General features: G+C 47.6%; 1 protein-coding gene across 1 annotated transcript; it reads left to right on the top strand.

The window, feature by feature from the left end:
- The first annotated feature begins 16,902 nt into the window (after positions 1 to 16,902).
- On the top strand, positions 16,903 to 18,824 carry SP9 (Sp9 transcription factor). The gene is made up of 2 exons (XM_069861791.1): positions 16,903 to 17,000; positions 17,445 to 18,824. Exons 1-2 carry the CDS (start codon positions 16,980 to 16,982, stop codon positions 18,801 to 18,803), a joined length of 1,380 nt encoding a protein of 459 aa, XP_069717892.1. The 5' UTR covers positions 16,903 to 16,979; the 3' UTR covers positions 18,804 to 18,824.
- Positions 18,825 to 22,777: the final 3,953 nt, after the last annotated feature.

The following is a 22,777-nucleotide window of genomic DNA, read 5'->3' as shown; positions in this document are numbered from 1 at the left end:
TGTCACTTACAGGGCTGTTTCCAACCAATGTAACAAGAAGATAGAGATTGTTTTGCAGCACAAAGTGGGAGAAGACTTAATAGAATCAGTCACAGTTTTAGTGGTACCTCTGTTTCAATAACCAATTTGTGTCAATTTGTACCCTATTTTCCTAAGTAGATGCTTGAGAACAATATTACTATTTTTTATCTTCCAGGTAAGTGGATTTCTCTTTCCATTTTAGCTGGGATAAGTTATGAAGTCGCTTCTCAAATGTGAGTTTCAGTCCATCATTGAATAATAACTTGAATGATTGCCCCTCTTTTCTTAACTCCTAGTTAGAAACACACTTGCACAATCTGTCTGTGCAAGTTTCAATCCTAATCAATCATTGTTTCAGAGAAATACTGGCAAAACTGGGGTTTTGACCACTATTCGTATCTATCTCAATTCATATTTCAGCCAAAAAGTTATAAGAGGTTTCAAATGTATCCAAGTTGTTTCCACTAACTCAGTGGACTCAGCGATGAAACTTCATGATGAAGTCCTTTATTTTGTTATGCAAAGAGCCAAGAAAAGCTGTGCCTTGTTTCTAAAGCAAAACAATAATCAAAATACACAGAAGAGAAAGTCTCACAGTATAAAAAAAATTGCAGTTAACAATGAAGAAAATAAGTGATTATGACTTTTGCCTCAATAGTCAAATACTTCAGAAAAAAAACAGGAACTCATGCATTCATTGTTCATTTTGCTGGATAAAACCAGAAATCCAGGTAACCTTACAGGTGAATCTTAGATAAAATTAACCATTTTCACAGCAATTATCCATTATAATTTTCATGTTGGCTAATCATAGAATGATTAGGTTGGAAAAGACCTCAGAGATCGTCAGCTCCAACTGTACCTGTCTACTACTAAATCATGTCCCCAAGCACCTCACCTACCCACCTTTTAAACACCTCCGGGGATGGTGACTCTACCACCTCCCTGGGCAGCCTTTTCCAGTGTTTGAAAACCCTTTCTGTGAAGAAATTTTTCCTAATGTCCAATCTAAACTTTCCCTGATTCAGCTTGAGGCCATCCCCTCTTGTTTAGTCACTTATCACCTGGAAGAAGACACCAACACCCACCTCTCTGCAACTTCTTTTTTTCCCCCCCATCAGAAACACAGGCTACTTTTAAAGGCATTCAACAATCAAGAAAGATTTCAAGCCATTGAAATTCCATTCCAATGCAAATCTCAATGCACTTACCAACTCATAACATTTTCCTGGAGGAAAATAATGATAGTATTCTGCCTGTATCTTCTGTGTATTTTTAAACTGTTAGCGTGTGGCAAGACAGGGCATCTCCTATCAGCTCACTTTCAATCTCATAGGTCATATATTCAAGGGAATTAGCAGCAGCAGCAAGATTTAAAAACTCATCTGCAGGGCAGGGTAAGAACTTCTCTTGATTCAGGACAAAGGTGATCTTGAGTTTCTCCTGTTTATTTGTTCTGTGATTTCTGGGTTCTTTTGTTCACCACTTGGTGTATCACTGGAATTAGATGAAACTGAAATACCATTTACCTCAGGATTGTTTTGAGCTTAAGATTCCCACTTCTCTGGAGAGTTGTACTGTCAAGCACAAAATGCCTGGGAATAGCATTCAGGCAGGAAAGAAATGATGGTCACTAGTGTCAGTATTCATCTCACTGCTGTGATAACACGAGGTGCTAGAGGACCTCCACAGCGTTGAAGCTGAAGTTATATGTGCTGTCAGATACTCAGCTGTGCTAGCCATGAAAATATCTTTTTATAGTCAGATTTGGTAAAGCACATAGTAAAAAATGCACATTGTTAGTATAGATCATACACAAATCCCAGCCACCCATATCCCCACAGTCCGTACCTGCAAGAAATAAATGACAGAACAGTCATAATGCAGTGTCCTCTTCTCAAAGCCAGGAGAGACAAAAAGCACTTAAAAACTTGAACTGACCTCTTATTTAGCCTCGTTACATTTACCACTCACCTGAATGCCTTATGCACAGCTGAGAAATATCAAGCTGTATTAGAAACACCCAAGCAAGGGCGTTCGGGAGACACCTAAAGCTCAAGGATTCTTTGGCACCCTGAGGGCTTAGAAAACAAAATCTAGAAAGCTTCTCTAATGTTTCAGGAAACTGCAAGATGAGTTAAAACCATTAATCACACAATTACAGGTGGCGTTCTCTGCATCAATTTAGTGTCTCAGCCATCTTTCATAGATTCCTTTAGAAATAAGCTAAGCGTCCTAGAAGTCTGTGAATCACAAACACTGTCTAGGAGATGCTTTGTTTAAGAGTTTATGTAAACAAATGTAATTGTTACATTTACAAAATAAATATTTTTCTGGTTTGGTTTTTTTTTCTTACTTCAGAGGTCAGTTTCATATCAATATTATCTAGTACACAACACAGTATTGTATGCTATGCACTGAGATTGTTTATAAAACAGGTTCAAATGTTGTTTTATTTCTTTTGTTTTCTCTACTTAAGGTCAAATAAATAAGCCTGTACTCCATGTTCAACCATCCCAGGACTCAAAATTCCCCAAAAGTTGTGATTTTGACTTGAAAATAATAAGAATGTGCAGCATTCTGAAGAAGGGAGGAAAGGCAAAGCAATGACTTAATTTTTGATTTTGGCATCTCTAGGGAGAGCTGAAACTGCTCTTTAAAAATTTCAGGTTTCAATAAATTTATAAATAGGCCTGACTGAATCTACAAGTGAGATGCAGAAGCTGCGGGACACTGAAGCCACTCCCATAACGTTTAAGCAAGGGAGTACATGGAACCCAGAGATTTATAGCAATCCCCTGCTATTGACACACTTTTCCTGAAAGTGTGAGTTTCCCTATTAGCTTCTCAGCAGGGGACTCCACTTACCCAAAAGCTTCCTGAAGTGGTTTGATGCATGCAAAATGTTTAAATTTGGGGAGAACCACAAGCAGTGATATCTCCAGAGTACTAACCATGACCTATTTTTTTAATTGCTCACAAAACAAGACATGTCCAAAGTGACATCGATACAACCAGCTTACATGGAGCTTGCCTAGAGCCAGCTCTGTAAATCACACACTGTGAGCAGGATTTGGTTGTGAAGCCTTATCAGCTAAGTAAAGAATTCGTCAGGTGAAAAACTCCATTCTCCAGACAAGCCTTCTTGGAAAGAAGAAATTATAACGAGGCTGACTCAGACTTTGACTAGTCTTCCCAAAGCTGACAAAGAGCCCACTGGTGTAAAGCATTTTGTCAGCAATTCCAGTACTGCAGTTTCATATTCCTGTAATTCTGGAGATAGCAAGAGTTAAGCATTTTCAAAATACGTAATATCTTAAATCTTTAAGGTCCTTCTCCCTTTTTCAGTATGTACTTTTGACATTATTGGCTGGAGAAATACCTACCTGGTTGATTTTTAAATGTAAAATTGTTGTAGACTGTCAGCCGCAGTGCTATGTGCATCTACAGACTGGGAGTTCACCCAGGGGAAGCACTGAACAAAAAAAAAACCTCCTGATTTGAAAAGCCCTAGATACTGTTTCTTGTAGATACTCAATAAAATGTGTTTGTGATTAAGAATCTTCAGAGAGTCTCTATTGTTTAGCTGGAATTAAAGATGGTAATCTGAAGTCTCAAAACCCATTATCACAAAAATTTGTCATATTCCGGCTTATAAAAAAGTTATATTAAAATCATTATCACTGTGATGGGGTGAATGTAAAAAGGAAGTTCTGTATTTGATTCTGAAGTTAGATTTTAGTCGTTAGGTAATTATTTGATTAGGTATCAAGACTTTATTAGAAGGCTTTTGTTTATCGTTTACATTGTGTTTTCACGACATCTAGCTTCAGCTCTTCTGAAAGGCATTAAATGGAGACTATTTTTACTTTTTATGCTAACATCTGCAAAATAATCCCTGAGATTTAGTGACACCAGTCCAGGAATGCTTACGATTAAACAATTTGCAAGTGTAGGGTAGATATGACTAGTATGGCTTGCTGCATGAGCTCTTTTCCTTGCATTTTTAACAGTCATGGCTGTGGTGATCTGAACGCAGAATCATTTGACATAGTTGGGCATTGCTGAAAGAATATTCGTATTGTAACCGCTACTCATTTTCTTATATCTCCCAACACTAATAGAGAACTGTGTTTGGAAGGATTTTCTTCAAAGTGATAGATCAAATGGGAAACTGCTCACAAATGCAAGTTATGAGTCTTTTCCATTGTGCATACCTCTGTGGCTATGTACTACTTACAGCCACTATAAATTTAAAAAAAATAAGTAATTGAAATAAAAAGGAATTACAGGTACACCTTCTCTTCTGACTTACCTCTGGACAGTTGCAGCATTGCACTGGCAATTAAAGTTAAATGGCAGCTTGCAGATTCATGATGCCAACATATTCACAGCAAACAGTGAATTAGTTTGCATTTTGCCTCCAAAATAGAAAAATTGTTCTTTAAAAAAAAAAATCAATGCTTTAAAAAAGTCAGAAATGAAAGTTACCATTTTTTTTCTGGTTTGGAGTTTAAAAGGCGTACAGGCAAATGAAGTATAGGCTTGCAACACCAGAGTTGGGTGGATCTTCTCTCCTTTTCATTTAATAAAATAAATATTTGTATGCAAACATTACATCTCATCCTAGAGCTAATATATAAAGCTAATATATAATCACTATGAGATTAGATGTGATCCTAATCTAGTAGCAATCTGGGTATAAGTGAGGTGGGATTTTTTGTGAAACTGTACGGGAATTTAACTACAGTCAAAGGTTCTAAGCCTTATCATAGAATCATAGAATCGCCAGGTTGGAAAAGACCCACCAGATCGTTGAGTCCAACCATTCCTCTTGGACTGTTTTCAGAGTGAGCATAGCTCTTCAGAACAGTTATACACAATGAGTTTTCCCGAATTTACTTAGTATTATGCATATATTACTGTATGAAGAAATTTGGCTAATGTCCCCAAATTGTTCTCTACTAGGAAGTCAGTATTAACCAAATCCAGGGTTCTGCAGACTCCTACATAATGTGGACACTTGAAGAGCACAGCAATGGTAACCAGAACTCCCTATGCTGACAAAGGAGCATCCTTACTAACCACAAAGCTAGAAGAAAGGTTTTGGCACAAGTAGAGACAACAGTTTAATATATTCCTAAAGAATATATGGCTTTGTATAACTGTTTCCCTCCTGCTCAGATATTTGTATGCCCCCATTCCCATTTCTCCTAACCATGTGGAAAACATGCTCTTCTGCCACATGTTAGATTTCATATTTGATATTATTTAAATACCACAACACTATGTGTTATTAATAAAATTTAAATATTTTGAGGCCATTTGTTAAACAATTCTCTGTCATCAAAACCTTACAAAATCACAGTCTGAGACACTCAGCTGCCTTGAAGCTCTCTTCAGAGAACACTTCAAAGAGGAAGCCTTTTGTAGAGGTCACTTAACTACATTCAACCCTATAAATGCAATGGAACATTTTTTGCTTTAAAAGTTAGCAAGAAAAAATGTTTTGCAATTGTTTTAGATTGTTGATCTATTTTAAAAGTCATGTTAAAACAGTTAAGTTCCATGATGAGACATGTCTTATAACTTTTGACATGCATAAGCATGCCTATTATTAATTTCAGAAATAATTTTGGGTACCTACACTGAATTAAACTGTCACAGTTGATGTAATTACTAAGCACGATTATAGACCATGCTCAGAAGTTCAAATAGTGCCCATTTCAAAAGTCCCCTTGGTAGTTATAAATCCTAGAGCAACCTACAATGACCGGTCACACCAGAGCAGGGTATGAAAGCTCTTTTTGTTTAAAGCTTGTCGTCTTAGTCCTAGTTGCTCCGCGGTATGAATGCAAGAGATTTTAGTTGTCAATAAATTTAGTACATCTCATTAACATTTTTCGCATGCATATTATGGAACATAAAAAAGGAGCATGTAGTACTTGTCACTTGATTCCAAAACTGCGGATTTTACCTGTGTGAAATTATTTTGGACTGAGTAACCTCACTGCAGCAAAATAAACCCAGTGGACAGTCATGTGAGTGAACATTCTTAACATTAGCAATCAGATTGCAGGCATCTGTAGTACCACTTTCACCTTTTTATATGAAGTGATGTGTGATCAAGGAGCGTTAAATCAACCTCCAACAAAGCTCTGTTGCTAAACCGAGAAGAGATACTGAAGCAGACAGTCTAACGCTGGACCTGCTCCATTCTTACAAGTGGAAACACCATTCTTAAAAGTGGAAATGCATCAACGTGTGTACACTCTAAAATACTCTGAAATGCAGAGGAACTTAATTTACGTACAGAAATATTTAAGCTACACTTTCGAAAAAAAATCTGAATGACAGAGCAAAAAGATTGCTATCTATTCTGAATTTTAAATACAGAGCAACAGAATTTGTGATGCTGGCTTCAGCATTGCTGTCGTCAGGTTCATTGAAATGTCTGATACCTTCACAAGATAAACAGAAGATTCAAACTTATGGCAGTAGCATCGTGGAAGTCTTATGACCAGATGACTACATACCAATGTAATTTACACTTGTATAAATCTGGAATATCCTCACAAGAATGAATTTAAACTACTCTTGTGAATTCAGATTTAAGGAAAAGGGTATGGAAATTAAAGCACATCGGTTAGCAACACTTTTTACTTTTAAAGATTTAAAAATATTCTTTGTGTTTAATACAAAGAAAACATGGGCACACATGCATACGTATGGATGCAAACACTTACATGCTTTCCCTAAAAATGTAGCATGACAGTGTTGGCTGGCTAGCTGCTAGTAATTTTGATCCAGGTAATTGACAAAGAAACAAAATACAGTTAAATTTTCTCCTCTTCTGAGAAATTTTAGGTAACAACATAGAAGGAATTCATGGAGCCTTTTCTTATTCTGTGTTAACTGCTTTAAAAAAATGAAACAACTTACACTAAAACAGGGTTCTAGCTGATTATAAAATTACAAAAAGCTGATTAGAAATTAAACCTTGCAAAAATAAATAGTTTTGTCCCTATTTCCAGGAAAAAAAAAAAAAGAGATGGTATTAGCAGACAAATAATTAAGTATAATTATCTGGACAAGTTTGCCGCTGACAAATGTGTGGAGGGCCCGGAAAAATGATTATTTATTAGTCATGCAAATTACTTGAGTCCAAAATAAAATTGCCATTGTTTCTGGGGGAACATCAATGTTTAAAGGGAATTTGTTTTCTTTCATTTTTCCCAATTGTTTTTATAGTTATTTTTGTCTGATTGTGATCAACCATTCTCATCTACAGCATTTAACTTAAGAGTTTAACAAAATATGTACTGCAGAACAGGGGGGAAAACACTTTCCTCCTAAGGGATTTGTACCTCCTTCCTCCTTTTCCTATTTTCTGTTGTTGTAGTTACATATGTGCCTCTACAGTTTGTCTCTTAGTATTTGATAGACTGTCACCGTGCTGAAGGAGAACCTTTACAGTTTGGTCTGAACAGTTCTGGTTTCTCAAGTGTGGTGCAAATTCTGGTGACAGGTATCAAGCACCTCCTTTCCTGGTAAATGATCAGTTTGGAATCCCATCCTTACTGATACTAGCTCTTTAGGGATGATAAAAAAAAAACAACCCACACATGTTTTACAAAGCTCAAATTGGCCTTATCAAACAAAACATCTGCTAGATTTGTGAGTGACTTGTGACAGCAGGAGACATCAGCACTAGCCTCCCCAGCAGAAGTCACTGCAGTTAATGGGAGCTATTATGGAAGAATTCTGGCAAGATTTTTTTTTTTTCCGAACAGCTAAAAAACTTTAAAAGAAAAATATGTTACGTTGTTATGGTAACAGCTATTTGAAAAATGCAGTAACAAAAGGCAATTGACTATCAAACTACCAAGCTGCTAGTTTGACTATTTGGTTCTCTTTTTAAGCAGTTTATTTACTGAGATCCCCTCCCTCTTCCTCAGGCAGCCGCAAGTGTAAGTGTGCGCGCTCACGTAAGGCACCATCTGCAAAGAGTTTGTGTCTGTAGAATTTCAGTCTTGGAGTTGCAAAACTCCAGATTTTTACATACCATTAGAACATCCAGTGTTATATGGGCTGAGCTCTTCCCTCACATGGCAATAAAGCCACATTTTGTAGCATCTGCAGTCTGTGCTTTTGGCACATAGAGGTGTTCCTGGACTCCTGTTGCTGCCCAGGACGTGGCTGGTCTGTCTGCAGGTACCACAGCTGCTCCCTGGAAAACTGCAGGATCATATCTCTTCAGTCTGGGAATGAGAACCTTCCCAACAGAGTTCCCAAGCAGTCTCAGGCATTAAAGCAGAATGCAGCAACAGACGTGATGCGTGCGGTTGTATTTTGCACTTTACAATTTTTCAGAACGTTTTCTCTGAACAAGCACAAGTTTCTACTCACACTAACTTCAACAGCTCTCTTGGAATGGGACAAGGGAATCCTCACTCTGGTAAAGCTTCTGTTGAAGTTAGTGCATAATGTTTTGGCTAATGACTGAAAGGTCTGGCTTCTTGATTTTACATATTGATGTGTCCACAGAGAGCCAGAGGACACTGCCACCTCTTCCCCTCAGACTTATACAGGCAATACAGATGTTGGCTTCTAGTTGCTTTGCCCTAACTGGGAATTTTGCAGTCACGTTTTTTTCTAACTAGACAAATGTTTGTTGGCATTGACACTGAAAATTAGATATGTTTGTGTGCAATACAAGCCATGAGAAATATTAGGTAACAAAAATCCACAACAGCTTATTTTGCATCACTTTGCAGAAGAGAAAGTGAAGAATGTGCTATATAGGTCCTACTGGCACTTATATCTATATATGAGACAGTGTTTGGAAACTGAATGCAAACACTGGTATTTTCTAACCCACCTCAAAAATCCCTTGAGTATTTCAGACATGCCAGTCAAAGCGGGTTTTTTAATGTGGGACCTACTCACCACATTTTTTCATGGTCAAAAAGGCTGTATAGGTTGTTTACATTTGGAAAAGTCAGTGGAGACAAATTTCTTAAAGTTTTCTGAAAGAAAGATTGCACCATCACGGTAACCAGGACAATTATGGACAGACATGGGTAACAGCTGTTTCGAAAATGTTAAAACCATTACTGTGGATAATACATATTATTTTCATAACAATGCTCTTTTCCAATTTTCATTTTCCATTAGTGTTGTCCACTCAGATTACTTAAGATGACTCTAGTCTCTCATTTATATTGAGGTAACAAAAAGTTAACTGCCGGATTATCCCAGACATAGTTTATCTTTATAAAGGTCTGGAACTGTGCAGGAATATCCAAAATGTCAGACATGTCCAGTAACTACTGCTGCTGCAAATTATCACCTCTTCCAGGTCAGAAAGGCCAAAACAATTTCCAGCTCTATTTTTCTAAAAGCCATTTTCATTTAATCTGTCCTTTACAAGTGGCGAATTTAATGAGAACTTCAGGAATAATTCAAACTAAAATTAAGAAAAAAAAAAAAACCTCGATATATACATATTCAATTCAAATGTATTTCAGTAGGTAACAACCTGGCTACTATTGAAATAGTTCTCAAGTAGTATTGAAATAATAGGTATGTTTGCAAAAGGAAACTTGCTTTCTTTTAAAGCGACTGTATGCATTATTTCAGCTTCTTCTGGTAATAACACATTTAATACCAAGGGCAAGATGCAATCTATCTTTTTTGTTGGAAGAAGGTGCTAAATTGTACCCGCATGCTTATATTCGCCTAGCAGTTTCCATTTGCTAAGCAACCCAAGTTCAGCATGGTGCCGCTTGGCCTCCGCTGTTTAGCTTTTGCCTCCTTTACAGGGAGAGGGGAAGTAAAGGAGGTGAGAGTGAGACCAGAGAAAAGTGTCTCTAAAGAGACACTGAATTAGACTGAAGTGCAGAGTTAATGTCCTCTATGATTATGCACACATTGAACTCCTTACAACTGACTTACGTTACTTCGAACAGCATTGATGTGGACCCCCATATTCACTGAAAGCAGCATCTATTTATGTCCACAATAACTGTGGAGATTAGTAAAAGTTCACTTGATCACAATAAGAAGACTGGTAATTAAAAGGCAGGTGGAACGTAAGTGCCTGAAGCAGCATGTTAGGAGGCATAGGCTGCATTTGTACAAGAGAGCGGACACGTGTAGCTCAAGGCTTCCAGAAAGCCCTTCAGTTAGATGGGTTTTGTAGAGTTACTTTAAGTAGAAGAAGGCCAGAACCCGTCCTGAGAAGGCTGGCCCAGCAATTCTCCTGGGCAAAATGACAGATACAGAGCTCTAGAAAAGGAATAAGGCTTCCAAGCACGCTGTGACCACACGGGCAATCTCTACAAAACTTTTGAAAGAAGCCTCCACGTCTTTTATTCTTTTCTCACATCTCCACTATGAAAAAGAACATGTTAAAGGTAAGCAGGACACGCTGCTGATTCTGTAGGTTGAGCTCTTGATGGTATAGGCTCTGTAAGAAAAACGGAAGAACCAGATTTAGTATGTGGCAGACTCAATAGAAACAATCCTCCACTTGTTACGGGATCTCCTACAGGGAGAGGGGAGGACAGCCCTCATTCTTATTACATCTATCCTACGGTTTACATGGTAGACAGTGCCTCTTTTTATCAAGAAAACAAGCAGCCTATAACTAGGGAAGTAAATTAATGGTCTCAATCCAACACAGACAACTTGGAAAATCAGGTTCTGAAGTGGCTATATCTGTGCTTTGTACAAAAGCATCGTATCTCTTGATAGGACTTGACACCCATCCCTTGTTTCTTTTCTTTGTACCAGTGTTGATGCACTGTGCGCTCACCTCCTCACAGAAAATGATGTGATAAAGTGGTGACTTTTGACCAGCATTGCAGTGACTTCCAGAGACTAGAATGCAGAAAACTAGACCAGATTGTTACCGAAACACACATTGTAATTGAGATCTTAAATTAATAACGGTCTCCCTCTTATGATATCTCAAATCTGCAGCTGAACTAAGACTTACAAATACTTTGGGGGGGGATGTCTAAGAAACACTGTTAGCAGTTACACTAGTCCTATCAAAGTCCCATTTTAAAGAATGGCTTAGTTAGTTCATACGTGTGGGGATTTTTTTCCTGTAGTTTAAATTCAGAACATGTCAGAACTGTTTAAAGCCGAGCCAAAGATTCTTTCAGTCACTTTGCAGCTATAGAGAAGACAGTAATTTTGCAGTGCTAAGTAGCAAGGTGAAAAAGGTTAGCAAAAAGGCAAGGAAAATGTGAGAAGCGGAGGCCATCCACTGACTGAACGGCAAAGCGTGGTCCTATTCCTTTCGACCTGAACCACTGTACTCCTAACAAATCGTTGACAAGTGTGAAGTCACCAGCCTCTCCCAGACCCTGACTTTGGGGCTGCCAGGAGCTGGGAGGAATTCCCCAGATGAGAAAGGTGAGAGGTTCCCTTGGTCTTCTGAAAGGAGACAAATACAAACAGATTCAAGGCCTACAGGGCAGCTGCTGCGGCTTTGATAGCAGCTGATGTTTTGCAATTTCTTCATCATAGTATGGTCAGAATCATTATCCATAGGGAAGAAGGCATCGCGTACCGCCTTCCTCCATCACCTGGCACATCCCTGCCTGCTCTCTGCTCCGTCAGCTGCCTTGGAACTTCCAGGGCTCATAGTTCCGTGTCCCCGATGTCATTAAAAGGCTACAAAAAGCTACCCGAACACTTAGTTAAACACACGTTTGAGCCACCGCTTTCCTCCTTGCGTTTCAAATGCAGAGCAGATTAGGGGCTTGTTTGGGAAGCAGTCAGGAATCTCTTTGTTTCCTTCTTTCAGGTACAAGGTGAATTAATCCGTTTGGAAACCAGCAAATCCACCCCTCCCCTCCTCCTCCCATACGCCTGAATTCTTCCAGCCTACACCTCTTGACAATAAAGACGGATAAAGCTCGGGTACCCTTCTAGAGGAAGGAATCGAGCCTGCTTCCTCACGTGTGAGTTTTCCAAATAAATCGCTTTCCTTGTTTAAACCGTGATGAATGGAGACACGGGGCCAGGTTGGCCGCTGGAACAGTACAATGGATGTAAGAAGGTTTTTTTTTTTCCCTTTGCCATATAAATCATTCACATTGTTTAAGGTACATTGATCAATCTAATGGCTTGTAATAGGCTCCTAATTGCCACTAGGAAAGTACTGCAAGCTTGCATTTGAACGTGAAATGGTTCATGATCTGAGCTAAAATTCACCTTAAGACTGAGCTCCAGTAATTACAGAACCAGAAGAGGCACAATGAGCAGTTCCCCGTCCTCATCCCACAACGGGGGGAGGGGGGGGAGAGGGAAGATGAGAACGGAGGGTCCAGCGTATTTTCGTCTTCCAAACCCGCGATTCATTATCGAGTGAAACCCGCGGGAGGATTTATTGGTCACCGCGGACCGAGGAGAACTTTGTAACGCCAGTCCCCCTGCCTCTCGCTCTCCCCCATCCCTGCCTGCAGCCAGACAGCCCTCTTCGTCTCAGCCAGCGATGGGTCACGCCTGGAGAAACCCGCGCCGTGCGGAGCCGGTGGCGGCCGGGGATGCTCCGGGGATGCTCCGGGGATGCTCCGGGGATGCTCCGGGGATGCTCCGGGTAGGCGCCCCCCGGGGCTGCCGAGCGCACGGCCGCGGCCGCTGCTCCCCCGCTGCAGATGCAGCCCTAATTACCAAGTCATCAGAGCTTCTTTAATAGACTTGTGTGAAAAGGTGGTTTTACGCTCTATAAACGCGGGTCCAACCGTTTACTAATTAAACTCCTTCTATTTTAGAAACACCTTATTTCTAAGGAAGCTTTGTGAGCGCTAGCACTGGCTGAACGTCAAACCTGCTGCAGCCTGAGCCTGTCGTGTCTCGCCTGGGTACCACAGCGGCTCTGGAAAGCAGGAGAACCAAGGGAGAAAACCCTCGCGCTGCCTTCCTCACACAATGTTCCTCAGACTTTCCTACCAGGGCAGAAAACAAATCTCTGATGCTGTTGAACGATCTTCCCATAATTGTAGTAATTAAAATCATCACACAGTCTGCAGTCACCTTCCTCCCTTTGACACCAGCCTTTCTTTGGATTGTTAACGCGTCTGAGATAAACAGAAGAAGGGAGGTTTAAAATGCGTGGTCCCAATAAATTTAGCAGAAGAGAATTAGTTCCACAGAGACGTTTCGGACTGCGCTCAGCAGACGAGAGGATTTCTAAAACTATCGTGCAGATTTTTACGCGCAGGGTAACACGGATCGCTCTGTTGCTCCTAAATAAGTGTCACCTTAAAGATCGAGGGAAAGATGAAAGCCCAGGCTGATGCTCCACCTCGGGGCTCTGTGTGCAGGGGCAGGGGGAGAGGGGGGTGCATTATGCAACAAACATCATGTGAAAGCTCCAGCAGAAATTGTTGGAGAGTGCCATAATTTTCAGTTAATTTCCACGATCTGTTTGATCCCACTGCTCATTCCCTTTTTATTAACTATAAAAGATTTCATTCTAATCAAAAGCTGCGCTTTATCTTTACCCACAAATGAAAAACTCTACAGCAGAGAGAATTCGGTGGACTCAACAGGCACCAGGGTCTGTATTTTAACACCGTCTCCATGTATCCTTCCCCCTTTTGATAGCTACTCTCGGGTGAGGAAACCTTTTCTTAACTGAAGTTATTAATTTATCACCAGGTCCCCCCTCTGCGGTGCTCTGATAATCAATGGTAGTTTCTAGATCACGTAAATTAGAAATGTAATTGGCGGGAGAGGGGGTGGGGGGATTAGGAGGAGGGTCGCACGGAAGTCCTGTCGCTAAGAAAAAAAATCAAAACAAAAACCACAAAACAAACCCAAACAATTAAAAATCTGGCAGGACGCACTTATTTATCTCGGCCACGAGCAGTTTGCCTGTTTCCTGCTCGAGTCCCTTCTCCTCGGCAGAAAATGAGGCTGCTTCTCTTGAACTTGGAAGGGTTTGCCCCTTTCCCACTCGTAACATCCACGTGTGAAACTCCGTGCCCCTCCTAGGATGCAGGGGAAATTGTACAGTAACCTTACATTTAACTGCTGTTCAATCGATTTATTTGGAAAAATTTTGGCAGCTCTTTCCCAGAGCCCTGTTGGAACAGCAGAGCCATTTCGTCTGACGCTGTTGAATATCAACCCAGGAGCCTCCCAATCAGCTTTAATGAACGAATTGTTTCCCAGCTTTACCTCCTAAAGACGGCAACTTTAGTAGTTGCACAGATCAAAAGACACGCGTAAAGGGAAGATGGGAAACAACATTGTTCAAAGGAAGTGAACTGTTGCATTTAATTAGGCTGTTCTTCTTTATTAGTATTCATATTGAGATTTTTTCTTTTTTTTTTTTTTTTAAGATTTATGTTGATTTAACCGTAATGTATTTATGATGTAAATATATTCCGAGATGAAAACGTCACGGATCAATTGTAAAAGACCCGGATACATAATTTTAAAAAATCAGTTTCAGTTTATACGAGGTTCTCACCCCACTTTCGCTTCTTAGTCAGATTTGTTTATGCAGAATCGACATTTAATAGTGCTAATTGCACTCCAGTTAAATTGCCCTGATTGCAGAAAGGGAAGCAATTTTCGTGCTCTCTGTCTGGGTTTGGAAGAAATTGTTTTATATTCACCTCTTTATAAAGAAGTGGAGATAAGGCACCGAGCCTTTGCACAAATTGCACTTATGGGCTGACTGGCAGCATTCAGGCGCTATAATAGAGCATTATTTGGCCGTTTTGAATAATGTAAAGCGTTTGCTGGAAGCTATTCTCCTGAAAATTGCTTTAACTTTTAAAAGGGTGATGATTCACTCCGAACCGGCCCTTTGTTACGCTGTCATTATCCCCCCAAATGTTTTAACAGCCAGCTCAACACTCCAGCATAACACATCGATCTTTGTTTAAAAACTCGATTTTCGGAGGACGGAAAAAAAAAAATGTCAGGGAACACTTGACCCCCTCGGGGTTCTGGCGGCGGTTCCCTCGCCGGCCCCGGCCCCGAAGGGGCGCGGGGGAGCGGGCGGTCGCCCCGCGGATGCCTTCACTCGCCCTCCCGGGGGAGACGCTTCCCAGCGTCCCGCTCCCGCCTCCAAGCCTCGTTTTATCGGTGACTTTCCCCGAGGAGAGAGAGATGGGGGGGAGGAGGGAAAGACCCTTTCTCCCTCCACCACCCGGGGGCCACTCGACGGCCGCGCTCCCGGGAAGAAGGAAGGAGAGGAAGGAGAGGAAGGAGAGGAAGGAGAGGAAGGAGAGGAAGGAGAGGAAGGAGAGGAAGGAGAGGAAGGAGAGGAAGGAGAGGAAGGAGAGGAAGGAGAGGAAGGAGAGGAAGGAGTCACCTGTTGGTGGGTTTGCTCCCGGGTGCCCCTGCCGGACTCCTCGCCCGCGGGGGTTGGGTCGCTCCCCCCTCCACCGCTTTTCAATCGCCGAGCGCTGCCGCCCCCCCTTCCCCCCCCCCGGTGAAGCCGCCGCTCGGGCTCCGCTGCCCGGGAAAAGGGGTTTGTTGTTTTTTTTTTTATTATTATTTTTTCGCCGCACCCCCCCGGCCAGGCAAATGTACAAAGGACCAGGCGCAGAGCAGCGATTCCTCCCAAATCGCCACAAAAAGGCGAGCGCCCTTTGGAAATAGCCTTAGACGTTTAAATAAAAGATAATCCCCAGGGATCTCCTTGCCTAGCGTGGCAGGCGTCCTGCACATTGCATAACACATAACAAAACGCCATGCCTGTCTCGTTTAAGCACAAAAAAAAAAAACCCAACCCCAACAATATCAAAACAAGTAGAGAATAGCGAAATCCCATCAAATTCGCGGTTTCTCCGGTGCCTCTTCGGCATCTGCCGGGGCGGCACCGAGGGGAAGGGGACGTCGATTCGAATGCAGAGCGAGCACCCGGCGCTGCTCGAACGCAGCCGCGTTGCCGGTTCGGAACCGTGCCCCGTTCCCAGCCGCGGAGGGAAAAGCTCCTATTTCCAGCCCCCGAGCCGACCGCGACGCTGCGGAGCCGCACGCCTCTTGATCCTCGGAGACGTAGTTACGGGCAAGTTCTAGCCAATTGCTTAAGAAGCCCCCAGTAATTACGAATCAAAGGGTCTCGCTCGCAAGACGCCGAGGAGGTTCGGACTTACATTTCGCACATGCAGAGAACAGGTAAAGTCTCTGTCGCTCCCTTGGGCGTGCGGAGCGTGCACAGAGCGGAGGCCCCACGGGCAGCGCCGGGGAGGCTCCTTCCAGCAGCGCCCTGGCCCCGCTGGGAGGGAGCGAGCCTCCTGCCAGGAGCCGCTCTGCTTCCAGAGGCTATAGGAGCCTCGAAAAAACGCGCCGCAGGCTGCGAAAATTGACTTTCAAAGTATTTTTTTTTTTTTGCCGTAAAACCAAATCCTCTCCCATAAGCGACAGAGCGTCCCCCGCGCCCCGGTCCCAGCCCTGCCCGTCCCTGCCTTCGGGGTTTATTTTTGTCGCGTTCTAGAACTAAAAGCCCTCCTCGCTCCCCTTTGCGGAGCCGGGAACGCGCCCCGGGCTCGCTTCTAGCGCTCAGCAGAGCCAAACCGACCAAAAACGACCGTGTTTTCGCGACCGTCGCCCTTAGGCGCCGTGGGGCCGTTAGCGGAGGCGGCGGAGCGGCGACCCCGGCCCCCTCGGCGGCTCCGCTGTCCCGGGGGCCGCGGTTAATCGCGGCGCGGGGTCCCGGCCGGCGCGGGGAGTTTTCTCTCGCCCCGCTCCCCGGCGCCGGCACCTCCGCGCAGCCTGATTGGCTGCGGGGCCGCCGCGGCCCGGCTCCCCCGCGCCCCCATTGGGCGAGAGCGGCCGCCGGCGCTACTTCAAAGCGGGCGCCGCTCGCACTTAGCCAGAGTTTAGCCCCGCCGAGCCGGAGTGTCCTCAGCGCCGCCGGGCAGCGCGGGGCGCACACCCAGCGCCGTCCCCGCCGCCGCCCAGCCCCGGGACGTGCTATGGCTACGTCTATCCTCGGGGTAAGTCTCCTCCGCGAGGAAAACAAACCATCTACCGAACGAAACTGGCGCTGCCGTCGCGTCGCGGCCGCGGGGGCGGCCGCGACGCGACGGCAGCGCCAGTTTCGTTCGGATTCTGCTTCCCAGCGGGTCGTTCGCTCACTCCTCTCGGCCGGCGAGGAGTCAGGCCGCCCAGGCTTTTTTTTTTTCCTTTTGTTTTCCTTCATTTAGTTATTTTTTTAACTCGACGCGTTACGCTAAATCGCCAACGATCCCCGCGGGGTTGGTGGCCGCAGCCCCCGCCGCTCGCGCCCCGCTCCGAGGCGAATCCCGAGCCGCGCCGGGGCAGGGCCGGAGCTTTCCTCCCGAATAAACGAGCCTCGACTTTCCGTAGCCGGTTCCCCGCGGGAGCCCGGCGGGGCGGCAGGGGGCGAGGCTGACGGGCCGGCTTTGTCTCTCCCGCAGGAAGAGCCGAGGTTCGGGACGACTCCCCTGGCCATGCTGGCCGCCACCTGCAACAAGATCGGCAACACCAGCCCGCTGACCACCCTGCCCGAGTCCAGCGCCTTCGCCAAAGGGGGCTTCCACCCCTGGAAACGCTCCGCCTCCAGCTGCAACCTGGGCTCCAGCCTCTCGGGCTTCGCCGTGGCCACGAGCAGGGGCTCCAGCGGACTGGGCAGCGGCACGGGCGCGGCCAACAGCGCCTTCTGCCTCGCCTCCACCTCGCCCACCTCGTCGGCCTTCAGCAGCGACTACGGCGGCCTCTTCTCCAACTCGGCGGCGGCGGCGGCGGGCGTGTCCCCGCAGGAGCCCGGCGGGCAGTCGGCCTTCATCTCCAAAGTGCACGGCTCGGCGGCCGACAGCCTGTACCCGCGGGTGGGCATGGCGCACCCCTACGAGTCCTGGTACAAGTCCGGCTTCCACTCCACGCTGTCGGCGGGCGAGGTGGCCAACGGGGCGGCCTCCTCCTGGTGGGACGTGCACGCCAACCCGGGCTCCTGGCTGGAGGTGCAGAACCCGGCGGGGGGGCTGCAGAGCTCGCTGCACTCGGGCGCCCCCCAGGCCTCGCTGCACTCCCAGCTGGGCACCTACAACCCCGACTTCGGCTCCCTCACGCACTCCGCCTTCAGCTCCACCGGCCTGGGCTCCACGGCCGCCTCGCACCTGCTCTCCACCGGCCAGCACCTGCTCGCCCAGGAGGGCTTCAAGCCCGTGCTGCCCTCCTACACGGACTCCAGCGCGGCGGTGGCGGCCGCCAGCGCGATGATCTCGGGCGCCGCCGCCGCGGCCGCCGGGGGCGGCTCCGCCCGCTCCGCCCGGCGCTACTCGGGCCGCGCCACCTGCGACTGCCCCAACTGCCAGGAGGCCGAGCGGCTCGGGCCCGCGGGGGCCAGCCTGCGGCGCAAGGGGCTGCACAGCTGCCACATCCCCGGCTGCGGCAAGGTGTACGGCAAGACCTCGCACCTGAAGGCGCACCTGCGCTGGCACACGGGCGAGCGGCCCTTCGTCTGCAACTGGCTCTTCTGCGGGAAGCGCTTCACCCGCTCCGACGAGCTGCAGCGGCACCTGCGGACTCACACGGGCGAGAAGCGCTTCGCCTGCCCCGTCTGCAACAAGCGCTTCATGCGCAGCGACCACCTGAGCAAACACATCAAAACGCACAACGGGGGCGGCGGCGGCAAAAAGGGCAGCGACAGCGACACGGACGCCAGCAACCTGGAGACGCCGCGCTCCGAGTCCCCCGACCTCCTCCTGCACGACGGGGTGGGCGCCGCCGCCCGGGGGCCGGGCAAGGAACCTCCCGCGGGGCCCGGCGACCCGTAGGGGCAGCGCCGCCCCGGCCCCCGCCCGCCCCGACGGACGCTGCCGCCCGGGCCCCCCCCGCCCCGTCGCAAGGAGCGAACCGGGAGAGGCTCGAGGTGAGAAACCCGCCTGCGAGGCCGAGACGGTTCCTCTGTGTCTCGTACGTCTGTATAAATAGGGGTTTAAAAAAAAAGAAAACGTCAAAAAAAAAAAAAAAAGCAGATCGTGTTCGCTTATTTTTCTTGTAAATGTTGACCTGATGGGGGGGGCTGGGGATTTTTTTTTTTTTTAATTATTATTATTGGTGAATTCCTGAAATTCAGGGAGGTTTTGGGGGTTTGGTTCTTTTTTTATTATTATTTTAAATTTCTGATGCACTTTGTGGAAGTCAGTATATATGTAAAAGATATTTAAAATGTTGAGTTAACATTTCACTCAGACACACGTAAGTTAAGGTCTCTTAAAGAAATTAAATGCGTTTATCTGTATGGGAAAAAAAAAAAAAAAGCCAAGCAAACAACCAAACAAAAACTTGACATATTTTCATTTTGGTATTATTAAAGGACTCTGAACAACACGCTCCCGGGTTTGTCCTTATTCCTGCCGCCTCCTCCCGAGCGCCCACCCCTCGCCGGGCTCCGGTTTTCAGCCCTCACCCCGTTCCCGTCCCCCTCCCCGGGGCCGCGATGGGAATCCCCGGTGGCCAGAGGGGCAGGGACCGCGCCGGTCGCTCTCTCTCCCCCTCTCTCTCTGTTCAAACCCCGTCTTAGCCTGGGTTTATTTTTGTAAAAGAAATGGAAGCGGAGCCCGAGCCCCACCTGCCCCCGCCGGGCACCGGGCCGAGCCCCGAGCGCCTCCGACATCGAGGGAACCCGCTCTGTGCGGAGGAACGATTTATTTAATTTAAAAAAAAAAAAAAAAAGCCTTTAGCTCCACTAAGGCTGCCCGAGTTGGGAGGCGATCCCGGGGGAATAAATCGCTAGAGTCAATACTCCGGAAAAGACATTTCATGCCTAAATGAAAATCTTGTTAAATGTTATTAATTTTGACTTAGAGCACACAGCAGCCCCCTGTGCCTTGTATTCCCTTATTAGGGATTCATGTCTTATCAAATATCTAATTAATCTCCTAGACATCATTTGTTCTGGCCAACTTTATCTCGGCTGGTCCACGGGGAAAACTCCGAATATTCTCGGTGACAAAGCTCCCTTGAAGATCCTTTTAATTGTCCAAATTAACTGCACCGAATTTGCATGTCAAACGGTAAAGGGCAACCTGAGATAAAATGTAAACGTTTTAAAAGCCTCAAACTAAGCACTTGATTTGATAACTAGGCTTTTTAATGTTATGGAAGACAACTGCTCCTTTCCTTTTCAAAGACGGTTGATCTATGCAAATAGTGAATTGGAAATGCTTATGTCCCCATGCAGTCAAATGGTCCTTGCATGTTATTTGAATATCAGTGGCTCTGCTATTGAAAAGGTTCAAGGATGCTCTCTGACTTCTTTGTGATTACTCAGTGCAGCGTCTTATTCTGAAGAAAAAAAACTCAGGAATAATTAAAGGCTGGGCTAAGGCCTGGGAACACATTTGGGACAGGAATCTCATTTAGACAGGCTCTTTCAAAATAAGGCACAGTTAAATTGACCAGAAGGCAATTATTGAAATGAAAATTATTTTCACTCCCTTTGTCTCCTGACCACCAACCTAACAGCCACAGTATTTTTTTTAAAGGCAAATTGTTAAATGAGATAATTGTGTTATTAAAAAAAAAAAAAAAAAGGAGGGGGGGGGGGAGGAAAAAAAAAAGTTAATTTAGTCTGCCCGGTCCAGATTGGAGGAACACAAATATTTTAATCCTCCGTAAAACAGGGAATGCAAATAACATCGGGAAACGGATTCTGCCGTCGGCCACCAACTGGAATAAAGACGTTGCGTGAAAGAAAATGCATCTGCCGGGAACAGCGAGATCCGCCTCCCCCCGCGGAGAGCGGCCCCGGCAGCACCTTCCTCCTTCCCAGGGAGCCGCTCCCCGTCGGTTTGGGGTTTTTTGGGTTTTTTTCCCCGGGGAATCACCCCGCGCGGTGTGTCTGCGCGGTGCGGGGCGCCGGGTGCGCAGGAATGTCCCCGCGCGGGGTGCGGGGCGGCGGGCGGCTTTGTTTTCGATGTGTAACAAACCGCATCAAAGGAGCCCGTGCGGGGCCGGTTCCCGCCGGGCCGGGGTTACGATTCGCAGCTGAGCGATCAAGGACCTCTCGGCGTTTGCCTTTGCCCCGCGGGTCAGAAACGTCCGTCAGCCGCGGGTCCCCGCGAGCCGCTTCGCTTCACCCGCAAAATAGAAACAGTGTCCCCCTCGGATAAATAAACGGCACCGTCCTTCCCGCCGCGGGGGCGATAGCGACGCGGCCCGGGGAACTTCTACACAAAGGGGACTAACCGCCCGGCGGTAAAATCGACCCGGTTTCGCTCCGAGCCGGCGGCTCCTCGGCGGGGGGAGGCGACGCCGAGCGCCGGGCGGCACCGCGTCCCCCTGGGGCTCGCCGGGCTCCCCGCCGCCTCCCGGCCCCTTCAGCCCCGCTGCCCCCGAGCGCCGCCGGGGACGGGACCGCCGGGGAGAGGGGAAAAGCCGCGGGAAGGAGGCGGCGGCGCCCGCCCGCGGCCCGGCTGACCCGGGCAGGGAACGCGGCGGCTTCGGGCCGAGGAGGGGCCGCCCCCGCCCGGCCCCGGCCCGGTCCGCGTCCTTCCGCGCGGACGGAAACTTCACCCGCGGGAGCCGGGGCCGCCTCGCCCGCCGGGACCCTCCGCGTGAAGGACCCGAACGGCGAGCCCGCCCCTCCGGGTAATCGCCGCGCGGAGTGTTTATTTTAAGCGAGAATCGTTTAGCTACAAATTTCCTCCAGGAATAACATTCTTAACGCTTAAAAAAAAAAAAAATAAAGCGAGGAAAAGCCTCCCGAGAGAGCCGGAGCGGGGACCGCGCGGCGGCTCCGCGGCGCCACCCAGCGGCGACGGGCGCGGGGGCCGCGGCGGCTCCTCCCGCCGGCTCCGGCTCCGCCGCCGGCCCGGGGCTCCCGCCGGCCTCCCGGCTCCCGCGGGGCTCCCGGGTCCCAGCGGGGCCGGCGGCTCCCGGCCCGGCCCCCCCGCCCCCGCGCCGCCCGGGAGCGGATCCGCGGGGCCGGGACGCGCTAATTGGCACCCGGGTGGCGGGGCGAGCGGTCCCTGTCCGCTCCCCGGTACAAAGTGGGTTGCTGGAAAATTTGAAATTGCCTTTCAGCCTAAAGCTGCCTTACCTGAATGTCATAATTACAGTAATTATGTACATCCAAATTACATGCTAATTAAATTAGAATCAAATCGTTCTAAATCGAAATCAAATGAGGTAGCGAGAATTAATCAATGACAACATAAATAGAGAGCTTCCTTCAGGGGTGTTTATTGTAACGATCCAAGCGGGGACCCGAGCTGGAAGTCACCTGTTCGTTCGCTTTCGGAACGGCGACAATTTGCGGTTCGGCGCTGACTCCCAGCGGCGGCGCCCGGCGGAGCCCCGGCCGGGGCGGACGGGGACAAGGACCGGGGCGGAGCGGGAGCGGCCGCGGGAGCCGCCGCGTCCCCGTCCCCCGCTGCCCCGCGGCCGCCCGCCCGCCCGCCCGCCGGGGCCTCCTCCGCGGCGGGTTAACCCCGTCCCGCTCCGCTCGGAGCCCCCGGCGCTCCCGCCTCCATCCGCGAACCGACAGCACCTCCTACCGGGGGGCAGCGGGGCGAACCGGGCCCGGGGGCTTCCCCGTCGCCGCCGCGCTCCGCTCGCTGCCCGCCCGCCGCTGAACCCGCTCCCAGGGGCAACCGGGGCCGCGCGCTTTAACCCCGCGTAACGCGCGGCCGCACCTGCCCCTCCCCTGCCCCGCGACTCCGGCCTCTCTCCCGCAGGCCGGTGACCGGCTCCTCACGAGGGGTTTTGTTTAGATCGCTCACTGGCGCTTTCTGGCGCTCTCCCG

The sequence above is a fragment of the Phaenicophaeus curvirostris genome, chromosome 7, assembly GCF_032191515.1.
Source record: "Phaenicophaeus curvirostris isolate KB17595 chromosome 7, BPBGC_Pcur_1.0, whole genome shotgun sequence".
In the NCBI taxonomy this organism is placed as follows: Eukaryota; Metazoa; Chordata; class Aves; order Cuculiformes; family Cuculidae; genus Phaenicophaeus; species Phaenicophaeus curvirostris.
This window is presented reverse-complemented; position numbering and strand designations above follow the sequence as displayed.

Excerpts from the sequence above, each read along its gene's own strand:
- SP9 (XM_069861791.1), top strand. The coding sequence starts at position 16,980 with ATGGCTACGTCTATCCTCGGG. Across the intron at positions 17,001-17,444 it reads TGGCTACGTCTATCCTCGGG|GAAGAGCCGAGGTTCGGGAC; the intron begins GTAAGTCTCCTC and ends TCTCTCCCGCAG.